Source organism: Macrosteles quadrilineatus, unplaced genomic scaffold (assembly GCF_028750875.1).
Source record: "Macrosteles quadrilineatus isolate MER2022 unplaced genomic scaffold, UCM_ALF_1.0 Scaffold_3__2_contigs__length_128488019, whole genome shotgun sequence".
Lineage (NCBI taxonomy): Eukaryota > Metazoa > Arthropoda > Insecta > Hemiptera > Cicadellidae > Macrosteles > Macrosteles quadrilineatus.
Window position 1 is genome coordinate 65,165,296 of NW_026542596.1, and position 23,556 is coordinate 65,188,851.

The 23,556-nt window shown below is 33.5% G+C and overlaps 1 protein-coding gene across 1 annotated transcript in view; it reads right to left on the reverse strand.

Annotated features, from left to right (window-relative positions):
• LOC128989698 (runt-related transcription factor 3-like) overlaps positions 1–20,294 on the reverse strand; it is a 44,537-nt gene extending 24,243 nt beyond the window's left edge. Inside the window, exon 1 of the mRNA XM_054411699.1 lies at positions 19,664–20,294. Within this exon, the coding sequence (XP_054267674.1) occupies positions 19,664–20,042 (379 nt within the window). The 5' untranslated portion in view covers positions 20,043–20,294. The remainder of the gene's footprint in view (positions 1–19,663) is intronic.
• Positions 20,295–23,556: the final 3,262 nt, after the last annotated feature.

The following is a 23,556-nucleotide window of genomic DNA, read 5'->3' on the forward strand; positions in this document are numbered from 1 at the left end:
ATTATTTAGGGTTATTTATAGTTATTTAGGGTAGTTTAGTTCAAGCGATGATTAATTAATTTGACTAAATCATAAAAGGCACTAATCCTGTTAGGAATCATGTATACATATGTTTAATAAAAAATGAATAAAGCACATTTAAATAAACTTGGCGTGGAAAACTTACATTTATTTGAGTACGGCAAAAGATTAACATGAAAGGAGGACATATACCCCGTTAGTATTGTTGACGCTGTTAGTGTTGGGGGGAGGGGGAGGGGGTGAAGTGTCTGTGATACATTGTTGATGTTGATCCCCTGATGATGATCACGGTGATGATGTTGTGATGTTTACCATGTCTGGACACATGTGGAAGGCTCATTGTCATTTCAAGGTTAATTGTGATACGCAAACATCCCTCTTATCACGATTCTCTGATTTAATGGTAAGGTTTATATTCCTTAATGACAGATTTTTCAAGTGACTTAAGCATAAAATAAAACTTACTATGAAAATATTCCACAGAATTTCGTCTACAGTGACACAATTATAAACGTTGTTGTAATGTATCCAAAAAGTACATTACCGATTAGTTAAATTTAAAATTACAATTCTAAATATCAGGATTAAGTAAAATATGGAAGTATAAACCAACCACTTTCTTATATTAATAATTTTTTTGTTATTTTGTCCATACTTCAAACAAATATTTTCAAATCAGCTGGTATTATAAGTTTTGGCAACACCGCACGGTCCTCATTGGCTCCTTCGAAGTGACATGGTAAATAGGCTCCTCCTTCAACTGCAGACTCTCGTGGACCGTACTTTAGGTAAACTTTATTACGTTTTTTCCGTCAATGGCCGAGACAACTACTAAAATTTTGGAAAGTTTTCGTTAAATGAAAAAAGTTCAACTTAGGCTACCGTTGTCAGTTGAATCTATTTTTTAAGTCTGCACGAAGCGCTAAGTAATTGTTAATTTGTTTTTATGTAAAAATCTTTTTTTACCCGAAAACTAATAAATCGGGCAAAAAAAAACATACAATCATAAAAGTAGGCTTTTGGATAATACATAAAAGTTAGAATGAACAGTGTATATTGCTTAGTTCTTTTTTAGTATACAGTATAAAATGAAATAAAATAATTAATTACGACAATCATATATGATATGGATAGGAAAAATAAAAAACTTCCAGTTATGTATAAAACTCCACTTATCGGAACTCATAAAATTATTTCATAGAATGCATTCATAATTAATTCATTTCGCACATTAATCAGTAGGCCTTTTTTAAATGAATTTAAATTTAAATTTACCATGAAATGAATTCAACTTAATGTAATTACATGTGATTCGTATATTAGCATAAAATGGAGTTATAACTATCGAATTTTACAGCGTTAACAAAACTAAAGTTGAAAAATGATGTAATTTGATAATGTCCTATTTAACACACAGCTGATCACATAGTTTGTCGGAGAGCTACAAAGCATTGCAAATCTCCAAATTATCGTCCACATCAGCTCTAACTATATTTTAATGCGCCACTTGTCATCGCGGCACGCAGCTCTGATTGTGTTCCACTCCGCAGTTCACAGCCCTGTTAACACCCGTCCACTGAAACACTATTCAACTATGTTGGTGAATGTTAGGGGATAATTATATAAAACTGAATTTATAACATTGACGATTGACAATTTATTGTACAAATGTATGTTTAAATAACTTCTTGGTCAGCACCGTACGACCGTACGTGTTGTTAAATTACCCGAAAGCATAAAATACGTCAAGTAACACTTGAAATAATAAATTTACACTTAAACTGTTTATCTTCAAGACGGTTATATAAAAGATTGTAAGTGGAGATTGATTTCGATTAGATAGATAGATTCGCCTGTTGGGTCTGATGATGATTGGAGTGTCCCAAGATAGATTCGCCTATCAGGTCTAATGATGATTGAAGCCCCAATCGAAATCGATCACCACTTACCATCTTTTTTTAGTATTTACCGTCTTGTGAGTAAACAGTATAAGTGTAAATATATTATTCCAAGTGTTATTTGAAGAATTTTTGTGCTTTCAGGTAATATGTGTTTGAATCCTGGAAGCCTGTTTATAGGGGACTCATTTAAATACCAAAAAAATTACGTTTGATACATTTTCTATTTTGAATTGAATTTCCAGCATATTTTGCTTCATCCTATAGTACATGGAGAAAGTATTATTTTCGTAGAAACATTTTCGATTTTTAGTTTTGAGGGGTAATATCCGTTTTGGTCCGGCTGAACCAAAAAGTGGTCCAATTTTAATGGAATTAGGTACATGGGTCCTAATCCATAGTATCTCTAGACTTTTTTGATTGTTTAAATTTTAAAGGTAATTTTCCCGTAAGATAACAGAAAATTGGATTTTTTTTAAAACGGCCCGAACGATTTTAGTATATTATGGTCTTTTTAACTTTCAACAAAATGGCACAAACTCAATTACTGTAAAAACTACGATAAAAAGGTTATTGCAATTTATGGTCTTCGCTAAATAATATCATATTTACTTCCATCGCTTGCTATTTGGCAAATAAAATACAATATGAACCGGTATGTAGCTTGGTACCCGGAATAAAATTACACCCACAATATTAAGTAGAGTTAAGTGTACACTCTAAATAGATTAAATAGAAGTTGACTTACATTAAAAAATCCACAATTTATTTATAGACTAGATATATATATATATATATATATTGTTATAACAGACATACTAACATACCTCATATTAACAAAACAAAGTTTACCATTTTTACAGTTATAGGTCAGTAAATGCCGGATGAACACATTGTTATGCATTGCTTCGTCTATATAACCTTACCACAGACAAATCCGTAAATACGCTGAGCTAATTTGCAATCATAAAATATTCAAACAAATTACCAGGATTGAATTAGTGAAATATACATGAAAATAACAAACGCGCGGAAAATATGTGGAGTTTTAGTTAACAATGTGGTTTCATTTATTATTCATAACGCGATGCAACTCTCCCAGTTGTGAGCGTTCGACAAACTATAATCATTATTGTGGATATACCGTTAAATAAATATTGGTTTGTATTGTAGTACCTTACATACATAATGTTGTAAGTATGTATGTATGTACATTGTAACTTTTATATTCATAGCTCAAGTTTAGTACCTGTATTGGTTCATATTGGGTTCTTTTTATACTTGGTGATAGTCAATAAGTGAATAAATAAAGAATTAAAAAATGATCAGAAAAAAATCAAACAGTTACATAAACCGTTGTAATTGTTGGATGAACGAAAAAATATTTGAGCAAAACAAAGAAAATGGTAAGAAAATAACGTTGATCCGAAATGGCATAAAATCATGCAAATATTCTACAGTTAACTACACATTACATTGTTTTTTTAATAACTCGTCTTTGAAACTGGGTAAAAAATAGAATGGAATGAAGTAATAAACCATAAGTAGCCTACCATAAGTAAGTAGGATAATTTTCCTGCGAATATTTATTTCTTATGCATTATGGACTTGAGTATTTTCTCCAATGACCCACCATTTATTTTGTGTTTAAGTAAAACGTTGTATTAATAGTCAAAGATGAAACATCAACGCAATAATATACAGTAATAAGAACTTTTTCTTCTATGTTTTTCCTACAACACGTTTAACGTGGAACACAGGATCATAGAACTGTAAAAAAAGTATAGCCAATGGCGTCGAACCACTTAAAAACGCCGCATTAGATAAAATGGTTAAGGAGTTTAACATTCAAACACTTAAGCAAAGAAGTTGTTTAGTTTTTGATAACCTTTTAATGTCTTTCCTTTAAAATTTACACTCCTCAGGAGATGTTATGGCACATGGAAGTTAATATTTTAGAACCAATGAAAATGTATTAAGTATGTACATAATTGATTTAAAAATTCAAATTTCTACAATATTAGAAAATAAACATACAAAATCAGCAAGAAAAAGGAAATGTATTAGGAACCTTACTACTTTTTAATACGTAAATATAAATATTGACTGTCATACATAAATATCTTGCTTTTAATAATTTATATTTTTGTATAACGGTCAGTAATAACGAGTAAGCGGCAACACAGCCAAAGTTACAGTCTGTTTTGCAAGTGTTTGAGGCGTCTGTCTGTTTGTGAGTCTGTCTGCGTCGTCAAACTTCGCCTAACAACAACAACCATTTACATTTAGAGTTATTACTCCAATAAAGGCTGGACCACCCGGCTGTTTCTATGTTTAGTATAGTTCTACGTATGAGACTCAGCCATGTTTATGTCATTTCAAAAAATAATTCAACATTTATGAACAAAAAATACAAATTATACACATTATTTCAACCCTGCTGTGTTTGTATATAACAGTTTCCCGAAAGTAAACTCAAGTTTGAACCTTGTTCGCCCAATCCGTTAGCAATTTCCTTCCATCTAACATTTCAGACCTGTTTGCGCTCCAAAAACTATAATAATGACTTTTAGATAGTACGGTAAACATTTCATCTATGTGACTCAGATGTAGCAAATTTTGCATTACATATCATCATCGTTAAGCTGATCAATTGTGTGCTACTTAAAATTAAACGTTTTTTCTTCTCGGGTTTTCTTACTATAAAAGTCAATCTGACATAAACGATGCTAGTTTCCAAATGTTCTTTTCCTATAGTCGCCTGACAAAGTGGGCTTCCTTGCACTGATTATAATACAGAAAGTTGCTAATTACTGCATTTGATTACTTTTTCCGCACTCCAGTATTCCAACCACACAACACAAAACAGCGGGCTTTTATTAGGCACGTATTATGTGTACGCTTGAAAATAAGCTGGCAACACTTCAAGATACGACTAGGATGGGCAGGGCCTCCCATTTCGTTCAACGCTTGGATTTAACCTAACCTAATAACGTGTTGTATAGTGTTTGAAGGCCTAATTATGTATATGCTTTATAATAACTGTAGGAAAAATATAATGTGTAACGCGAGTGCAAAGTACCTTTGCAGCACCCAGAAACTTTCAACACTCGCCTGGGGCTGGTGTGTAAACATTTCTCCAATGTGCAGCAAAGTGCCACTTCACCTACTAGTTACACAAATAAATATCTCGGTTTAGGTTGGATATAATGGTCATACAACAAAAGGTATACCACAGTAATCGGCATTTCTGCATTTTCTATCAATAGTTCTAATCACACATTTATTTCACACTAAAACCAGTGACGTCTTTGTTAGTGGGAAGTCTACCTGTCATAGTCAGAGCTATAAGGCAATTCCAAGTTTCATTAATGATTTTCAATCATGACCGGTTGTGGGGTTGCAGCGTGTATGAAGGTAGACTATGGCAGTGCAGGGCTCTCCCCCGTTGTTGATTGTAACAATGCTGTCTGGTCTATGTAGAGTGCATCCTGCTCCCTGCACTTGCATCCCCTATATGATAGGGGAGGCTACCCTCACAATAAAACCCATTACCCTTTCAAAGCGGTCATTACACTATTTGCAATCATTTCCACTGGTAGTTTCCGGGAAACGATGTGAATTCTAGTTTTTACTAGTTGTGATTAGGTTTTCTGTTTTCAAATGTGTATTTGGATGCGATTGATTGATTTGATGCAGGTTTTATGGGGATTAATAGAGAGTTGAATTTTCATTCTTCTTCTACCCTTTAACTAATTAATGGCTTTTGCGTTTCTTTTAGTTTCGATTTTTCATGGTTAAAAAAGTGATCAACGTAAAAACGATTGCACTGTTTTAGATTGATAATTAAAGAATGGAAAGTTCATAAAACTAAAATTTTATATATTTATGAAAGTCAAATGCCACTCACTTACTGATCAGTAACATCTAAAAAAACTACAAGCCATAAAAACTCAGGAATTGGCATCGAGGTTCCAATCAATCTCTAGGTGTGCAATAAGAAGCGTTTTCAAGAAATCCCACAGGGCTCTGCCCTAGTGGCTTTTAAAGTTCCCACGTTATCCTTCTGGGGAAAAGATATTGTTTACATTTGAACACATGAATACTTTTGAATCTGCACCATCAATTAAGGGGACAGCTGGTTATATTTTATTAAATTAAATTAAAACATTTACCGGTACAATGTGTTGTGGCTTGAAAAAGTGTTTTACTGCATAACAGATTTTTAATAGTTAAATAAAATCAAGAGGTGTAGGCCTCCTCAGGTTGAATATTTACCTTTTTAATTTTCGTGAGCACCACGACTGGTTTGCTAGTTAGTGGTCTAATGACTTGAGGACGTAAAAGACATCAACACAAAAACGAGTTGTCAGCAAGGTTTTTATCACCGGTTTTTTGTTAAACTGTTGATTAGAAACACCCCTGGCATTTTATTACTTCAAAATTGATCTATCGTGTGACTTTGGGCGAAAGGAGTTCCAATGCATCGCAGGTTGGGTCTCCTGAAAGACGTAGTCTATTATGTTTCATTTACTACGTGGACCTAAAGGTTAATCAAACTATCTGATCAATTATAGCTAAAAGGTCAATCTACCAATGAGGTTAGGGTTGCTCGGTAACGCAGTGAAAATGGGAAACGAAAGAATGCCTCTAAAACTATTAGATGGTCAAATGCACTGAACAAGAAATAGATCGTCCATGGAGAAAAAGGTTGCAGGATGTTGAAGATTTAAGAATTTTGATCATTGAGAATTGGACACAGAGAGCATGAAACAGATTTGAGACCAATCGTGCTGTAGACCAATGCTCGTCGTAGGCTGCAGCTCCAGAGGGTAAAGTAAGCTAAAAAAATGCTTAAAGCCGTTGGTTAATGGTGGGATCTTATACCGGGTAGTAGTAAATTGATTTGTTACTGTAGATGCATCTTGATCCAAGGTTGTATACTATAGGAACAGTATAAGACGGCCAAAATGATTATTATTGCCAAATTAAACAATACTTGGTGTCAGGAATGATTTTAGCAATATTTAATATACAGTATTTAAAAAAAAAATGTCAGTCTGATAATGATTCTGATTCTTATGAACCTGCATTTAATATTTCTCAGAAATAAATGACCTTTCATTACCCCAACGAAAAAACTAATGTCATACTAAAATAAAAAAATATAAAACACTTAGGTTTTTTTTACATTCAAAAACAAAATTGTACGATTGTTTACAAACTAAAATTTTGTTCTACATAAACGACGAATAAGTAGATTGATCACTACAATGAGAGTTTTAAACAATGCCATTGATTCTTGGATTGTGTAAACATTGTTCCCAACTACAATGGCATACAGAGAGTAGCTCGATAGACCCGGTGTTGAATACAGACCCAACGAGCCTGATCTACCAGTGGCTCTTTGATCTAAAAACAAACAGACCTTCCCTCTAAGCTGCCCGTATGGTCAACGTTAAGCATCAGGTCCTGGTAACTTTGTTGTTTTCTTATAGATTTATTTGTACTAGCTGTACTTCGTAAAAATATGAGGTACCTGTATGTTTTTTTTTTTTTATTTCTGTTGAGGGATAAATTAATTTAAACGGTGAGAAACATATTTTTGCTCTTAAGTTGAATGTCGATAAGCATTCAATGAACCTACTCTCTTGTGACTTAATTGGTGGCTGAAGTTACGTTTTGCTGGCCATACCAGCTGTCATCGTCATTTGGGGACCAAACAGGTTTTTACATCCCTACGGCCTTAAAATCAGCTGCCAGTTTACTTTCTTAAAACATGAATGAATATTAAATTCACAATCAGTATCCATATCATTGTAATAGAATTGTTTTATTGTCACCACTGCATAACAACTATTTATCATTATTTTTGCTGACTCCTCAAATTATTTCTTCACATAACCTTAAAGTTGTAATTTTGTTGACTGTCAGTGTGCATTATTATTGTGGTGAATAGTGGGAATAGGATATTGTGTGGTGGAAAATAGGGTTCGTACCACGAACCGAAATGGTTTTGCAGCTCTCGAAGGTTTTAAGTTCTCGACTTCGTCTCGAACTTAAAAAATATCTCGAGCCGACAACACCTCATTTTCGGCCCTAGGTACGAAATATACTTAACTACTTACAATACCACTCGAACGGTAAAAACATTCAACATAAATTAAATGCATGAAACAATAAATATTTGTACTATAACATAATGTTCATTAGGAGAGGACAAATCATTCAAAATCACTCAAATTCGTTTCAAAAGCAACACCTAATTTGTCCACAGTGATCTATTATCCGGGTTATATTGGTTAAAAACTTGTTTTCTAACGTTATCCCAAAATAATCTTTGTTTTTATACAACGACATTCGATATATTCAGTTTTACACGGAAACACCGTTATTAGTTGCGACTGACACTATCATGATGTTTGTACAGTGTACGTGACGGCCTGTGTGTTGTGAGAACTGAGCATTAGTCGGTGTGAACAATAGGGTGTTTGTGTGACACAATCAATAAAACACACACCTACACACGCACACGCACACGCACACAGCCTAATCGCAATCACAATAACTACTAGCGTCACCAATCACGAGCCGGATGTCGAGGCATAACTTTTGCAGCCCCTGGTGCATGCAGCGATGCACCCCTAGCTCCCGATTGCTTTTTAATATTTAATTTCCATTCTGTCACAAACACCCGAACACTGCAAAATAGAGATTGATGGTTCATATTTGCAAATTTTCGTTGGACTTGGTAGTGTGGCAATGGACTCACGAAGTTCAGTTTTTTGGCTAGACTAGAATTTGGGTGTGTGGTGTATAAAAAGATTCTATTCGAGTTCTACCATAGACAAAAAGAATTAAATATAGACAGTCAGCTGCGCTGTGGTTACCATAGGTTCTGTTGCACACCGCTGGGAGTGCCATGTAGTCGCGGCCTACGCGCTATGTAACTACACGGCGTGGCGCTCCAAGTGGTGTGCGCCAGAACATATGGTAACCATGGTAACCGTCTATAATTATCATGGCTGACAGTCTACAATTATTTCTTTTTGTCTATGCTTCTCCGAAGCTAGAACAGAGTGTGTATATTAAGCCGACGGTAAATAAACGTTGAGTGTTGAATGTATGGCAAATTTGTTACTAAAATCAGCTGTTTCCTGAATAAAACCTGCTGATAAAGTACAGCTGGGTCCGATTTGTACCACTACAAAGTTTTAAACTTATCTCAGAGTTGAAATATTCTATAGATGAGCTCAACATCTTCTCAGCTACAAAACTATATTTTATATATGACAGGACCCTTTCAGGAACATGTTTAATTCACACATCCATGACAATTCCTCCTTGTGATTTAAAATACTATAAAGGTTACTTGGCGTTTGTTGGTTGACACTTTTTAGATTTTTTAAAACAATTTCATAATACCATGGCTGAGTTAAGTTTTTAAAAAATAAGGTTTATTTTTAAGTACACACCAGTAAATTAATGTTAATCACCACACAGGTTTTAGTGAAGATATTTCCCAGTGCATAGAAACTTAGCCTCATTATATAGTAAACCTACTTTTGGTGGGCTCCGAAGAACTGTTTGATTGATATTTCATCTAAGTACGTGTTAGATCGTTCATAAAAAAAACCCTTCCACTTAAATCATCATCACATAATTTTTTTTTTAACCAGAGGAATATAAATAGTGATTATTTCCTAGTTATTCATACATGCGACTAAAACAAACCTCTTTATGCATACAAACACTATAGTCTCCAACATTTTACAGCGTCAAGTGCATAATTGAAATCGTAAAAACGCGTGAAAAAACAGTTTGTAAAGTGGCTATTCGGTAAATAAAGAGTGGCGGGCCACAGCACGCAGTATTAGCGTAATCACTAACAGGGGGGATCAGTCAAGGTGACGCGTTTTTTGCCGATCGTTTGCAGCTAATTCACCAGTTGATGACTCTCTCTTTCCCTCGTGTTTTTAATTGTTCCCTCTCTTTGTACGGCGCTGCGTTACACCATCAAGTTAGGATACTGAGATTTAGTGTACTAAAAACATTTGAATGAATTTAAATATCATGTTTGGTTATGTCTGAGTGTGCAAATGTAGATTTTTCTATTTGTATTGAATTTAAATTCATAAAACGTGGACGCTTGCAATTAATCCAAATGTTTAAGAAACTTTCAAATTCCACATATTTTTATTATGGGTTTGGTTTGCAAAGCACCACTGGTACAAGAAAGCATTCTTTACGTTATACACACAGCTCTAGGGACTAGATCGTACCGTTGACTTTGGAAACTGCAAAAAGACTTCACTATTTAACACAATTTGAAGACTATCTTATGTTGTTGAGTTTGTCAAGTTACGCTTAAGTGTGCTAAAAGTTATGATGACGATTAAATGTTTTCTCTTTTTATAAGGCAAATATTTACAGCGTAAACATTACTGTTTGGTTACAAAAAGACTATGTTAAGTGATAATGTACATACAAAAAAGTTGTTATAGTATTGGTAAAAAGTAATTTAAAGTTTTTGTATCAATGTATAAGAATTAAGCATCAACTATTATAGGTTTATTAGCCATAATTTATGATATTAACTAATCCTCAATGATGATAAATCCACAAGTGAGTATGTCACTCAAAGAACTCTTCTATTTACAATCCTATCAACCATAACTTCCAGAAACCTTTGAATAAAACACTTTATGGGATGGATTACAATTAATGCATTCCAAAATCTTTAGGCCTACCTAAAAACTTTGGAAGTCTACAGAAAGTAGCCCAAGAGAGATTGATAGGCCGATTTTCATTCGTATATAATTTTAGAACAGTAAAAATACCCCGAAAATAGTCTCACAGTTTGATATAACATATGTATAAAAACTAAATCTTCTTAGCAATACAATATACAATTATTTTCACTGTTCCTTATGTTTTTTACGATTCTGACAAATCTCTTCTCAGACACATTTAGTTCTGAAATTTTAAGTAATAATATCTTTGGTAACACTTTTCATTATAATATAAAAGCTAGACCACAATGGTATTCTTTAGTTTTAACGTTTCATCTTTTTAATGGGAGTTCTGATAGGCCTATTCTTAGTAATAACAATCTTAGGTAACCTTAGTAATCTTAGTAATCTTAGGCAACCCTTGTGCATTATAATATAGATAGATAAAAAGATAGACCACTATGCTATTCTTTAATGTCCTATCTCTTCATTGCTGTAAGATAAATCTAATGTTTACTGTAAAAACGGAGACTATACACTCATCTACACTTCAGGTACTAATCTAGCAAGTTACTAAATGGCGTTGAAGAGTTCTGATATTCTAAGAGAATATAACTAAGATCCACGAATATGACTCTTTCATAAAATAAAAAGATAGATTAAGGTCCTGCTCCTATTGTCAAGGTAATATTCCGACACTATGAGGTAATATACAGATTGTCCTCTCTTCTCCGTCAGACCCTGAGGAGTCAGATTCTAAGGGAGGAGGGTTCTGCTTCTGATGTTTACCACGTGTTGGAGTGCAGGAGTTCATGGCCTTATTGATCATCAAGTGTTGCGTTTAACGACGGTAATTAATAACTCCAGTAGTCCTAATTGTCGACATTATTCCAGTGTACAAATACAACGATAACCAAATAACCCTTTTTCTAAAGTTGCCTTCTTAGCAAATATCCACTTTTGTTTATTTTTGTTTTAGGTACCTTTGTACCTTCGCTGCCGCCACCCTTCACGCACTAATAACAACGTTTGAAGGTTGGTAACATTGGATTGGGGAGCTCATAGGGTCAGTTTTGGTTTTGAATACAACGCTAATCTATTTCCTGTATCAAAATATAGATTATTGAAAGTAACCGGTTTGTACAATGTATTTATAAAAGGTGTTAGGTTGAAGAAGGAAACTTTAGTATGTTTTAGTCGACATTTTCTCTATTTCATGGTTGAAAATGATCCCGAATACCTTTATGGGAGTCTTAGAACCCTAATTTTACCATGCCTTATACTTATAATAATTATAATAATTGTAGGAATTGTAATGTCTTGAAATGATGGTTAAATTATTATAGAAAATAAAATTGTACACTCTAAGTGTTTCTCATTGAGCTTTTCGTCCTATTCCGTTAATCCACTACCACTACTTTTTTATTGTAATTCCCATATTTATAAAAGATAGCCTATTCTTTGAATATATCAATTATAAAATGAAACTACTGTATTCGAAACTAGCCTCACCAACAAAAGTTGCTGATTATAAACAAATACTGGTAGTGAAAAAACTTAATTGCAATAACAAAATAGTGGTAGTGAATTAATGGAAAAGGGCCTGTCTCTTTTGATACTTGTCTTTCATTGAGTAATTTTTAATACACTTCCCATTATAGATATAACGATGTTGAAAATTCAGGTCGGTAATTTTTAGTGTGTGTACAAAGGGCAAGCTCTTCATATTCTTTTGTATATTTTTTGAGTATTTATAGCACAATCGAATTACATAATGGTTTACAGTTTGGAATCTAATCACACCATTGCAATGTTTACTTTAACTTTTAAAATGTTCGAAGGATATACATTTTTACGTGCCCATAGTTTCAATGTTTACATTATGTTATTTTAATGTTTTTTTTTGCAAAGGTTTATGAAAGGATATTGAGTTTTTACGGGGAAAAATAATTTAATTGCAATAAATATTTTTTTGTTTTGGTTAATTTTAAAGTAGTAAATGTAGTAAGTAGTAAAAAGTAGTCAATAGCACTTATCTAACTGGCAAATCAACTAAACTTGATTGCAAATATATGTATTAAATGATCTGATTGATGAATCAACTAAAATTGATTGAAAAGGTTCACCAAATGTTACGTATGTATAAAAAACAAACACACAAAATAACAAATTTTACATTTATTTATTGTGGAATATACGTAAGACTTTTTATATAATATTTCCACACAATATGGATAACTTACAGTTATCTTTAAATTGGCAACGTCACTAGGGACATTTTAACATAAGAATTTCCAACCATATTTCAAGTCGCATTCATATGTTAGTATAGCAGTTTATTAACATAAATAATGAATATACCACGATTGCGATTACTTAAAGGTCAATTAAATGTAATTATTATTCATTTCAGCAACAAGGTATTGTTAGATTATCTTTAGTGTATCAATAATAGATTATCATACCATTAAATTGTTATTCAATCGAGTTCTAAAAGAGCATTTAAATTGTTTAGTAAACTAAGTTAAAACTTTGGTATGCATTGTTACATGTTTAAGCTTGATGTATTTGGATTTCATTTTAAATTAATTAAAATTAAAAACTAAATGAATCATACCTATCTTAATAATCAATGGGTCTTGAAAGGTCATAATACAAAACAAATAAGATATTTGTGGCACGTAACTAATTTATTAGTCTAGCCTGCTAAGAAAACCAGAAACCATAGAATGATGAAAATGCTTACCTTGCGTAGATTATACAAGGTTTTCCATAATTAAGTACACAAGATCTATGAATAAGTTTATAGGGGCAAAATACAACGATAACCAAATAACCCTTTTTCTAAAGTTGCCTTCTTAGCAAATATCCACTTTTGTTTATTTTTGTTTTAAATTTATGTATGTCAAAACCTTTTAAAGATACCTTAACAAAATTCGGTAGACAATTCTATGAAGACAATATTAATAATAGTTAAAAATAATAGCTCTTTCTCTTGGTTTCACATTGGTGGCCATTTTAACTATCATAACTTAAATCACTAATAAATGGTTGATTTTATAAAAAAAATCCACAAACACTTTCATTTATTTAATGTTAAAACATTCTAATAATATATAGCTGAGAAATCAATATTCTTGTGCGCAAAATGAGTCGGGTCCTGACTGCTTGGTCTTTTTCCTGACCATTACAATTAAAAGATCTCTTACAGCTAGTAAAAATAACACCGCACAAGAAATAAACATCACTTAGTCGAATGCTTTGCTCATTTTGTGGAAAATGGTTTTATCAACTTACCAAACTGTTTATACTGGGTTTTCAGTTGTTCATTGTGTGGCAATAAGAAAAATAAATAATTTGATTGCTAAAGCATGTTTAGTGGCTTAAAGAAATCAAGTTTTTAAGTTTGTTTATTTAATTTTTAAGGATGAATACTACAACTGGTATAATATTTAGAGTTTATGATTATTCGAATCTTAAGGAGCTTAAAGACAAAAGAGATGACGATTACATTGTTTTAAAATGTGATAATGGCTGATATTTTCGTTTTATCATCGTGTTCTATTTCTTATAATTTAACGAATATTTAAAGACTAAAAAATAGAAGTATATATGATACAATGTGGGATTCAGATTAGGGAATTTTTCGCATAGCAAATAAATATATAGATAATATGCGGTACTCTAAGAAAACTCGGACAAACAACACAGATTTGAACAAAACCCATTAAAGTAAAATAATTAAGCAGCCCTTAATATAAGATTAATTCAAAATACATAGTAGTTTGAGCATAATTTTACTTAAACATTTATATACTTATATATTGGAAGTTCATAAATTCCAAATTTTATTTACTCAAACCAATTCTTTATTGCATCTAATGTTCGTGCAAATACTTTTGTTTTAAGTATTTCATTTACCTAAAAATTTAAATCACTGTTGAATATGGTATTGAAATAATTATTACCATACATGCGTTTATATTACAAGAATATAAATTAAAACCTTATTTGTAGAAATTAACTTTTAAATTTTAAATGATTAATAAGTTATAAATTCTATGAAATGTTTGATTATTATACCTACAATGATTCTTTTTGGTTTTGTATATAATCTTAATGCGTAAAATTGAACGAAATAGTTTTTAAACCATTTTATATTTTTTTTTAAATGTGTTAGAGATATTTTATGTGAAATCTGTTTTAACTAAGAAAAATACAAAATGAATTTGAAAAGCATTATTTCATAGTAACGTTAATCGGTTTTTGCACAGCTGCTCCATAATAAATTACACTACCCATGCAAACTTTAATCTTTTAGTTTCAATTAGTATTCCGCCACAAACGTTTAAACTGGTGGTATCATTCATTCTTGCAAAGCGTTTCATGTAGCATTTGAAGTGGCGACAAAACACAAATCCACCAATAAAATAAAAATAAAACTGACTGGCCGACGAAACTCAACGCTCAAAGATAAATCTATAGGCTAGATATAACTGTGTCTGCAAACATTAATATTTTTCGTCATCACAAAATTTTGTTTATGAGATCGATCTCAAATCTAACAATCTATCAACGGGCGGACCTTAAAAATTTCGGTGAATGCTTGTAATGATAGTATGGTATATTCTAATTTTTAAGCTTTTAACAATAGTACGGAATCCCTCGAATTTTATTCAATAAAATATTGTAAAAGGGAGGCTAAGTTTGCATTTATGATATTTTGCTATAATATAGGATTGAAATAACGTGTCTACAGCTTATTAGTCCAAGGTACAAAAATTAAGAGCAACAATCAAAATTGTGTTTCTAAGTACTGTATCCGTAATAAACTTTAGGAAAAGAAATGATTTTCAACAATAAGTCTTTAAAATCATGCTTTTAAACTAATTTTTGAATATAATATTTTTTATAGAAGCTATTTTATTTGAAAGACGTTTAAAGTATTTTTTTAAGTAGACACTTAAAACAGTTAACAACAAATATAAAAAATTTAATGTCTCTTAATATCAAGCAATTTGAAATCCTAAATTGATATCACTTAACGTGCTCGGTTTCAAAATGTGTTAGTTGGTTTCTAAGTCAATGGCAATTTTTTCACGAATAATCCTAATTCCCTATGTGGAGCTGCCCTAAACTATATCTTATCACATTTATAAATACTATATTTTCGGACATATTAGGTTAAAAGTGCCATTAAAAGTTAATGGTTTAATTATTAACGATTAAAACATACACTATCATCGAGTTAATCTTGAAATGGGTGTAAAAAATTAGGATTTCCAACAAAGTTGTCTTGCATCGATTGATAAAAAACCCATCGTTAAAAAGACACAGATTAAAACAACAATTACATTACGGCTGTATCCTATACTAATTGTTATTATACTTTTTATTCGCCGTAGCAACTCATTATTTATGTGACCTATACCATTTAAACCTATAAAAATGTAAAAAATGGGTTTAAAATAAAATGTTTTAGCATTCACATCTTACGGATGTATGCCCTTTTTAAATTATATACGCTTTTAGACTTCTACAAATTCTTTTTTTTTTTGCCCAGTGACGCCCAAGTTTATTTGTATACGATTTATTCTGGACTAGTTTATTCTATATTTTATAATTATAGATATTAGAGATAATTCAAAGTTTCTTTGACACGATTTTAAGGTTATTGATTTTGTATATTCTAAAGGAATCATCTATATATCTATACTGTATATGGAATAGACCATATGTAGCTTTTATCAATTCAAAACTAACATTGTTGAAAAGGTCACTGACAGTGTTTTTGCAGTCTAGAATTCTATTTCTCCCCTTGCTATTTTCTTATATCAGTTAAAGTAACATAAAATACATAACATAGTTCACAATTAATATTTAAGTTCGGTTTGGTCGTTGATTTTTCCGAAGCTTTCAGTATTTGTCATCAGTGCACTCTTTTTGCGGATATGATTATCCACGCTTATTTGATATAACCAAAGAGATGAATAAAACATATATACTTCGAAACCTCATGAGCTTAATTTGACACTAAACAATTTTAGCTCAAAACCTAACAAGTTTGACTTGGGCTATATTTGATCCCTAAGCGCGTATCCCCAAGTTGGATATAGATCAATACCCTGTTATCAGCTGATGTATTGAGCCTAGGGGAATCCCTGCGTGCGTGACAACCCTTCTACGTTGCAAATAATTAAAATAACCCCTTCCAAGCAACGTAGCAACTACAGTAGCAGCCGCGCGCTGTCTGTCTTGCGGGTATCTGCACTTGCCATAGGGGGGTGTTGGAATATTATAGGGTTCACTTATTGATTCAGTACACACTTTGGACATTGTTTAATGTAGGGGATGATGGATTTGTTTTCACAATAATAAAACTATGATAAAATGGTACCATTAACTCGGAGAGTAAAGTGTTTAAATTATGTAATACAGTGTTAATAATATTTGTAATTAATTCTTGTACCAAATTAGATCTAACTATTTTTTTAATAACAGAATTGGATATTTTATGTATGTATCTATTAAATGCATTATATAGGGAATATTACTTAGTTATGGGTAAAATATAAGAAAAAATATTCCGTAATACTAGCGTAGAAGATTTACTAGCTATTCTTACTTTTAACACAGGTTTAAAATGGACTAAGTGTTTTGAGTTTTCATGGGTTATTATTACCAGCTCCTGTTTTACCAAAATAACATAATTATACATATAAGAATTGTCGGTACAATCATACAAGCTTATTGACAGTCCCCTTTAAATAAAATAAAAAAAAAATAAAAAAAATTAAATTAAATCTTTAATGCTAGAAAACTAATATTTTATGAGTTTGAAAATGTTGAACCCTTTCTATATGGTATGTTAAAAAGCGTATAAAGGATTAATGAACTTTTCTGGAGTTTTAATTGTCGTATTCGTTCAAAATAATAATTTTTTGCATTTGTTTAGAAAAAGAAAATTTTTAAACTAGCTAACCCTAAAATTTCCAAAGATTAGGCAATTCAATTCAATGAATATTTATAAATTCTGAGGCAGCCCAAAAGTGATGATACACTTAACGTTTTATCATGTACAAATATTTTTATTCCATCAAAATAAACATTAAATATTTTAACTGATATTTGTTTGACGGAAATAAATTGCAGTACTACTACTGCATTAAACTACTGTTATTCAAAAATATTCATTGTAAAGATATTTTTATTGCAATACAATTTACGTCAAATTACGATATTCAGGACGATTGATATTTTTTAAGCCTAAAGTTTACATCTAGCATAGATCAAAAAATTAATGTTGGACATTATCCTACCTTTTTCATGAATTAGTTTTCTATTAGTTTTCTGATTTTAACATGGTTTCTTCAGCTGAATACAAATCAAGAAAGGTTCTATGATTTTATTTTAAAACAATGAAAATGACAATCAAAGCACATTCATGTATTTAAATGAATAGTTTTATTATTTGATGGTAGTTTTAGTTTGCTCTCAAAATATTTAAACAAATATTTAACTAGAAAATGGTTGATTACGCTTGAACAAATTTGAAAACACAGAAAAGACCATTTCTGCTTGACTTTTTTACATATATATATAACGTCTTCGCTAATCAGGACGATACTTAGGTTTATTTGAAAGAAATATAAACTGACAATTTGTTGACCATGGAGTTTTTAAACCCTAATAAATAAATTATTCACACCCTAATGTTCGCTGAATTCGTTATAAAGTGATTATTTTTTTATAGAGAAAGTGCTTAAGGGCATTTTTTCTTTTAATTTCCTTAGAGGAATCGTTCTATAAAACTAAACTACATTTTTATCCACATAAAGTAATTAGTATAATCGAAATACTCAAAATCATAAAGCAGAAAATTACCCCTAAATAAGTATTCCCTAACCCCTCACAGTGTATTAAAGGTGTCATAACCGTTTGACGCCCACAAAACACAATTTCTCCGAGCGGAAGCCGCCGCCGCGAGTTACCGGGGGCTGGAGACATCTGTTAGGGGCTGTTAAAAGTTTAGTGTCACATAAAGTTTGAGCGACTACCCCAACGTCTTGGACCGCGTTAAAAATGTGTCATGCGCGAAAAACTTTGCACGAAGTTTTGGGTGGCGGGAGGGCAAGAAAGGAAAAGTTTGTCGTCTTAAAACGTCGCGAGGCGGCCGTGCGACGCGTCTCCATCGCGCCTACGCGGGGATCAGCGCGCCTTTCTTTTACTTATTTCTCGGCTTTTTTGGGTCTAATGGCAGTTTGTCGATTAGAGAAAATCTTGGGGTGTATGTATGATATTTTTAGAGTTTTGCTGAGTGTAAATTTTGCTTTGGCTTTCCGTTTGTATGTGAACCAAGGTGTCGCAAACATTTATTTGGTAAAAGGGTATGGTTGCTGATGCGTTCTTACCTTGTGTTTTAGTTGTGCTGTTAGTTATCCGCAATTCAAGCGTACATTTGAAATTTTATGAAAGAATATTGTACAACGATCGAACTCTAAACAATTTAAAACCAAAGTAAGTATTTGGTTTTGTTACATGGAATCAAATATGTCCCTTTACATTTTTTGAATGTAAATTTGTAATGATTAGTTTCTGTCTTTTACACAGTAGGCTGCAATTTCTTTGTATGTGTTGTGACGAGTTTATTTGGACATTAATTTAACCATGATAATTAATATCTGTGGGCAATTTTAGGGTTGTAAGTGAGTGATGACAAATTTTTTCGGACTTTTAATGCTGTTGACGGGGTTCATTATTTTGATTTGGAATAAATTGGTTGTTTATTGTGTTATTTTAACTGTGAATTTTTATTAATATTTGTTTTTTACCATTATTATAAAAAATAACATTTTGCTAAGAAATCGCCGACATTCTATCGCGTTATTGTGAAAGTATTAAATTCAGGTCGAAGTAATATTTGGACACATTTTCTTGTTTACACCACTCTACATTACAACTCACTTTCCACCTCAACTTGCCTCACAACCTCGTCACAGGGAACATCCTTACCTCTGCCACTTCTGCCGACGAACCTGAGGTCGTTGAACTTGGCCACTTGGTTCTTCATGACGGCGGTGCAGTTCCTCAGCTCGGCGCAGTAGTTCTCATCGTTGCCCGCCTTGACGGTGACCACGGTGCCGTCCACCACGTCTCCTAGAGCCACCACCTTGAAGGCCACGGGCAACGTCTTGTTGGACCGCCAGTGGGGCGGAAGCTCTGTGCAGACGAACAGCGGACTCCCCGTCCTCGTAAGGCCTCCGTGGTGTTCCGAGAGGAAGTCCCCCATGGTTCTCTCGGTCAGGATGTCCGTGGTCATCTTGGTGTAGGTGTCGTTGATCATCGCCGTCCCGCCATCCTGTGGGGACACCGTGCCTCCCGTCAGATGCATTGTCCGCACTATCGCACAACCGCACTCCTCATAATACAGCCATCCTCCACCGCACTGTTATAACGCAGAAAAGGGGTTTCACTCCACACAATTTTATTCATCAATGAGTAGCGACGGGTGTCAACAATGATGGACAACAATGCGGTCTATTGTTGACAATGAATGTTTTTTTCACCTCGCGTGTGGTCGCCGTCGCGGTCGCGCGTGTTGTGGAACCACGCGTCCGCACAGAAACACTAGACACGCGGCCGTTTACAGTTTACAGTTTTCGAGCGAATGAGGGCTTTTTGAATGAGGGGGGGAGGGGCGGCGCGGGAGGGCGGGGAATCGACGACGCAAACTCTAAACGTGGACACACATGTTCCGCCGCCCCGCCGCCCCCGACGCCGCCAACTTTTTTAAACCGAAGGGCGCCCGAGTGATACCGAGCGCCTTATCACGCTGACCCTGCCTTGGCTTCCCCAAGAGCTTTGTCCGGTCCCCTCATTGTCCCTTATTTCAACCCTTTGTTTCCTACCCTTCACCCTTCCTAACGTCCTTTGACACCGAGTTTTTACCCGCGTAAATCTCCCTCGGCTCCAGAAAGTTATTATATTTTCTGGACCTTCTCCCGGTCTCGGTGAATAACGTGACGACAGCGACTCTGCTTCCTCCTTCTGAATTATATCCTTTTATATTGGAGATGAAACGATCTGTTTAAAGTGATATTTTATACACTGCGAAACCCGGACATTTTAAAGCTTTGAGCTAAGTTATGAGGGTAAATGTTTAAAGGTCCGTTAAGTTTCATCACCAGTACTTTATGAGAAAGGTTCGCGATGTCTTGTATGTGTTCAAAACAAGGACTTATTCGGGAATAATGTTTTACAATGTTAGTGGATAAACAATATTAAGATTCATTTGAAAGTATTTGATGACTTTCTCATCAGTATTATAAATCGTTATTATTAGTGCAACAGTTGTTAATTGTGCAAACAATATACGAGCAATATGCCATAGTAAATCGCATCAAGTTTCTTTTTCCTTGACATGAAACGTATATGCTAACACATTTGTAAGTGGTTGCGCTATGAAATCCTCTATCAGAATATAATCAAATTTAGGTCTGCAATAATCCTCGTAAGCTTAAAAAAATTTTACATTCACTTAAAATAATTTTGTATGTCCCTAAAAAGGGATGTATAGTACTAAAAGTAGTATTTAGTTAAAGTAATTATTGCTCCTAGTACAGTTGTAGTAATGTTGTGTAGATATACGAGACATAAAGGATTGTGTCTCGGACTTCAGACTTTGGATTGAGGGCGTAAGGATCAATTTATGGCATGTCTAGTTTAAGGGGTATTGGACCGACTTTCAAGTGTTAATCTTATTTACAAAAAGCCTCTGGGGTAGACAATATAAAAATAACAATCAATATAATTGCAGTATGTTATGTGTACTTCACCCTACACACATTCCAGTTTCAAGACTGTATTTATCAACATTATCCTATCCCGTAGCCTGTAGCCCAGTATCAGTGGTGGTTATCAAGCCATTGTCTAATCTTGAATGCGGCAGTCTTGCCGGAAGAAAGGGGTAGAACAATAGCGGAGCCCTGTAACGTATGGGGTCCGCCGTCCAAACTGGACTTTACTCCCCCGTAAATCCCAGCCTTCTAATCCAATTCATTTCTATATAACAGACATTTTTAGCTCTACCCTCCAAAGGGCTAGTTTAATTACACAAGACAGGGGTTGCGTTCATCAAGGGTGCTCGCATCATTTGTCCGCACCCAACTTTGGTCGTCACTCCCGCTAAACTAATCTATTAATCCGCATTGCTTCTCGGGTAACTTTCCCTCTGTGGTATGGACGGACCGTGAGAAACGATTTGTTATCGATAAATGTTTCTCAAGTAACTAAGAGTTATGGAGGTATGGATGGTCTTGAGAAAGGTTTTTTTTGTAGAGATCTGAAAGGGTGGCTAAGAATAAGTTTTTTAAACTAAAGAGATGTGTCGTAGGAAAATGGTCGTGAAGATTTGTGAAAAACTTCTTTTTGGTGCAATTTCAATTATTCGGTCTCGTCCTCATCTTTATAACAAAACCATTTTCTTTGTCCACAACGTGTGTTTATTTAGCTAGTTTTTATTTATTTAGTCCAATTAAATATATCAAATCAATATCTTCCTCTCGGTAATGTTATCTCACTGATGCTTATCAACACACTTTATCAATATTATTTCGTTTTGTTTAAGAGAAATGCCAAGATCTGTTTGATCGAAACCCCAGTTTTCTTGTTATTTATTATTGTTTTTATCTTTGCACAACTAAAATATTCAATTTTTAATCTCAACCAACATTAAAAATATTTGCATAAACCTTTTGTTTACCCATGTCAAAATAAGATACAGTTTTCTATAACTTTATAGAGCTATATTGTACCAGAGACTGAATCTTTAACAGTAGCTAAAGCCACTACTAACTACCACCATTAACACCACCACTACTATTAAACCACTACTAACCTATTCATCGTCGATGAATAGTTTTGTTTTAATAGTGGTTATCCATAGAAGCATTTAGTTCCTGGACTATAGAGGCCTGGAGCATAGAGGCCTCGACTATGTTGCATGAACAGTAAATGATGGCTTTGAATAAAGTTTCTTTGTGCAGCCAAAAATTTATTAACACTACTATACTACTTAGAAATGATAACAATAGAACATAAAAGTACATACATATATGTACTACTTTGAGGCGAGGGTATACAAAACTTATCAGTTATTCTTCGTGACTGACCAAAAAAGTCGTTGAAAAAGTTCGTGATTGAGTAAAAGTTCAGCCCAGTTGGTTCAATATTTGCATTACCCTGAAACAAACGCACAGGTATACAGAACCACAACTTCTATCATCATAGATCTTAGATGGATGAGTAGTAATTAAACAATCGTCCAATTAAACTAACCGCAAATTGACCCTACTGCTAGCAAACTACACTTATAATAAATTATAAATGTAGCTATCACAAAACCAAATGTATAAAGCAGAACAAAGACGAAACAAACAGCTCCAAAACCAGGTCATCAAGAGGCCTGGGATCTAGGAACATTCAACATTTGCCATTTGCCAAAGATAAAGGCTGTCAGGGACAAATGAGGATCCAAGGAGGCATTTCGACCCAAAAACAAATAACGATGAGGGTCAATGCCGGTGTCACGTATATTTATGGGGGGCGGAAGTATGTTGGACACGTGCGCTCCCAATTTGTCTCAGTCGGGGCGAAACCGTGAACATGCGGACAGGCGTCGCCAAAATGTGGGGCTGCGGCGCGGAAGTGGCCTACCCGGGCCGCAGTGGACCACCTACCACCCCTACACTGGCAATCTTCTATAGTATCAGATGTTTTAACTACCTTATCTAAATATCTTCATCGAACTTTGTGGACAATAAGGCTTTTTATTTTAAGATTTAACCCCACATTTTTATGTATACACAGTACTTTAGAAGTGGTAATTTTATAAAGGGTGTTTAAAA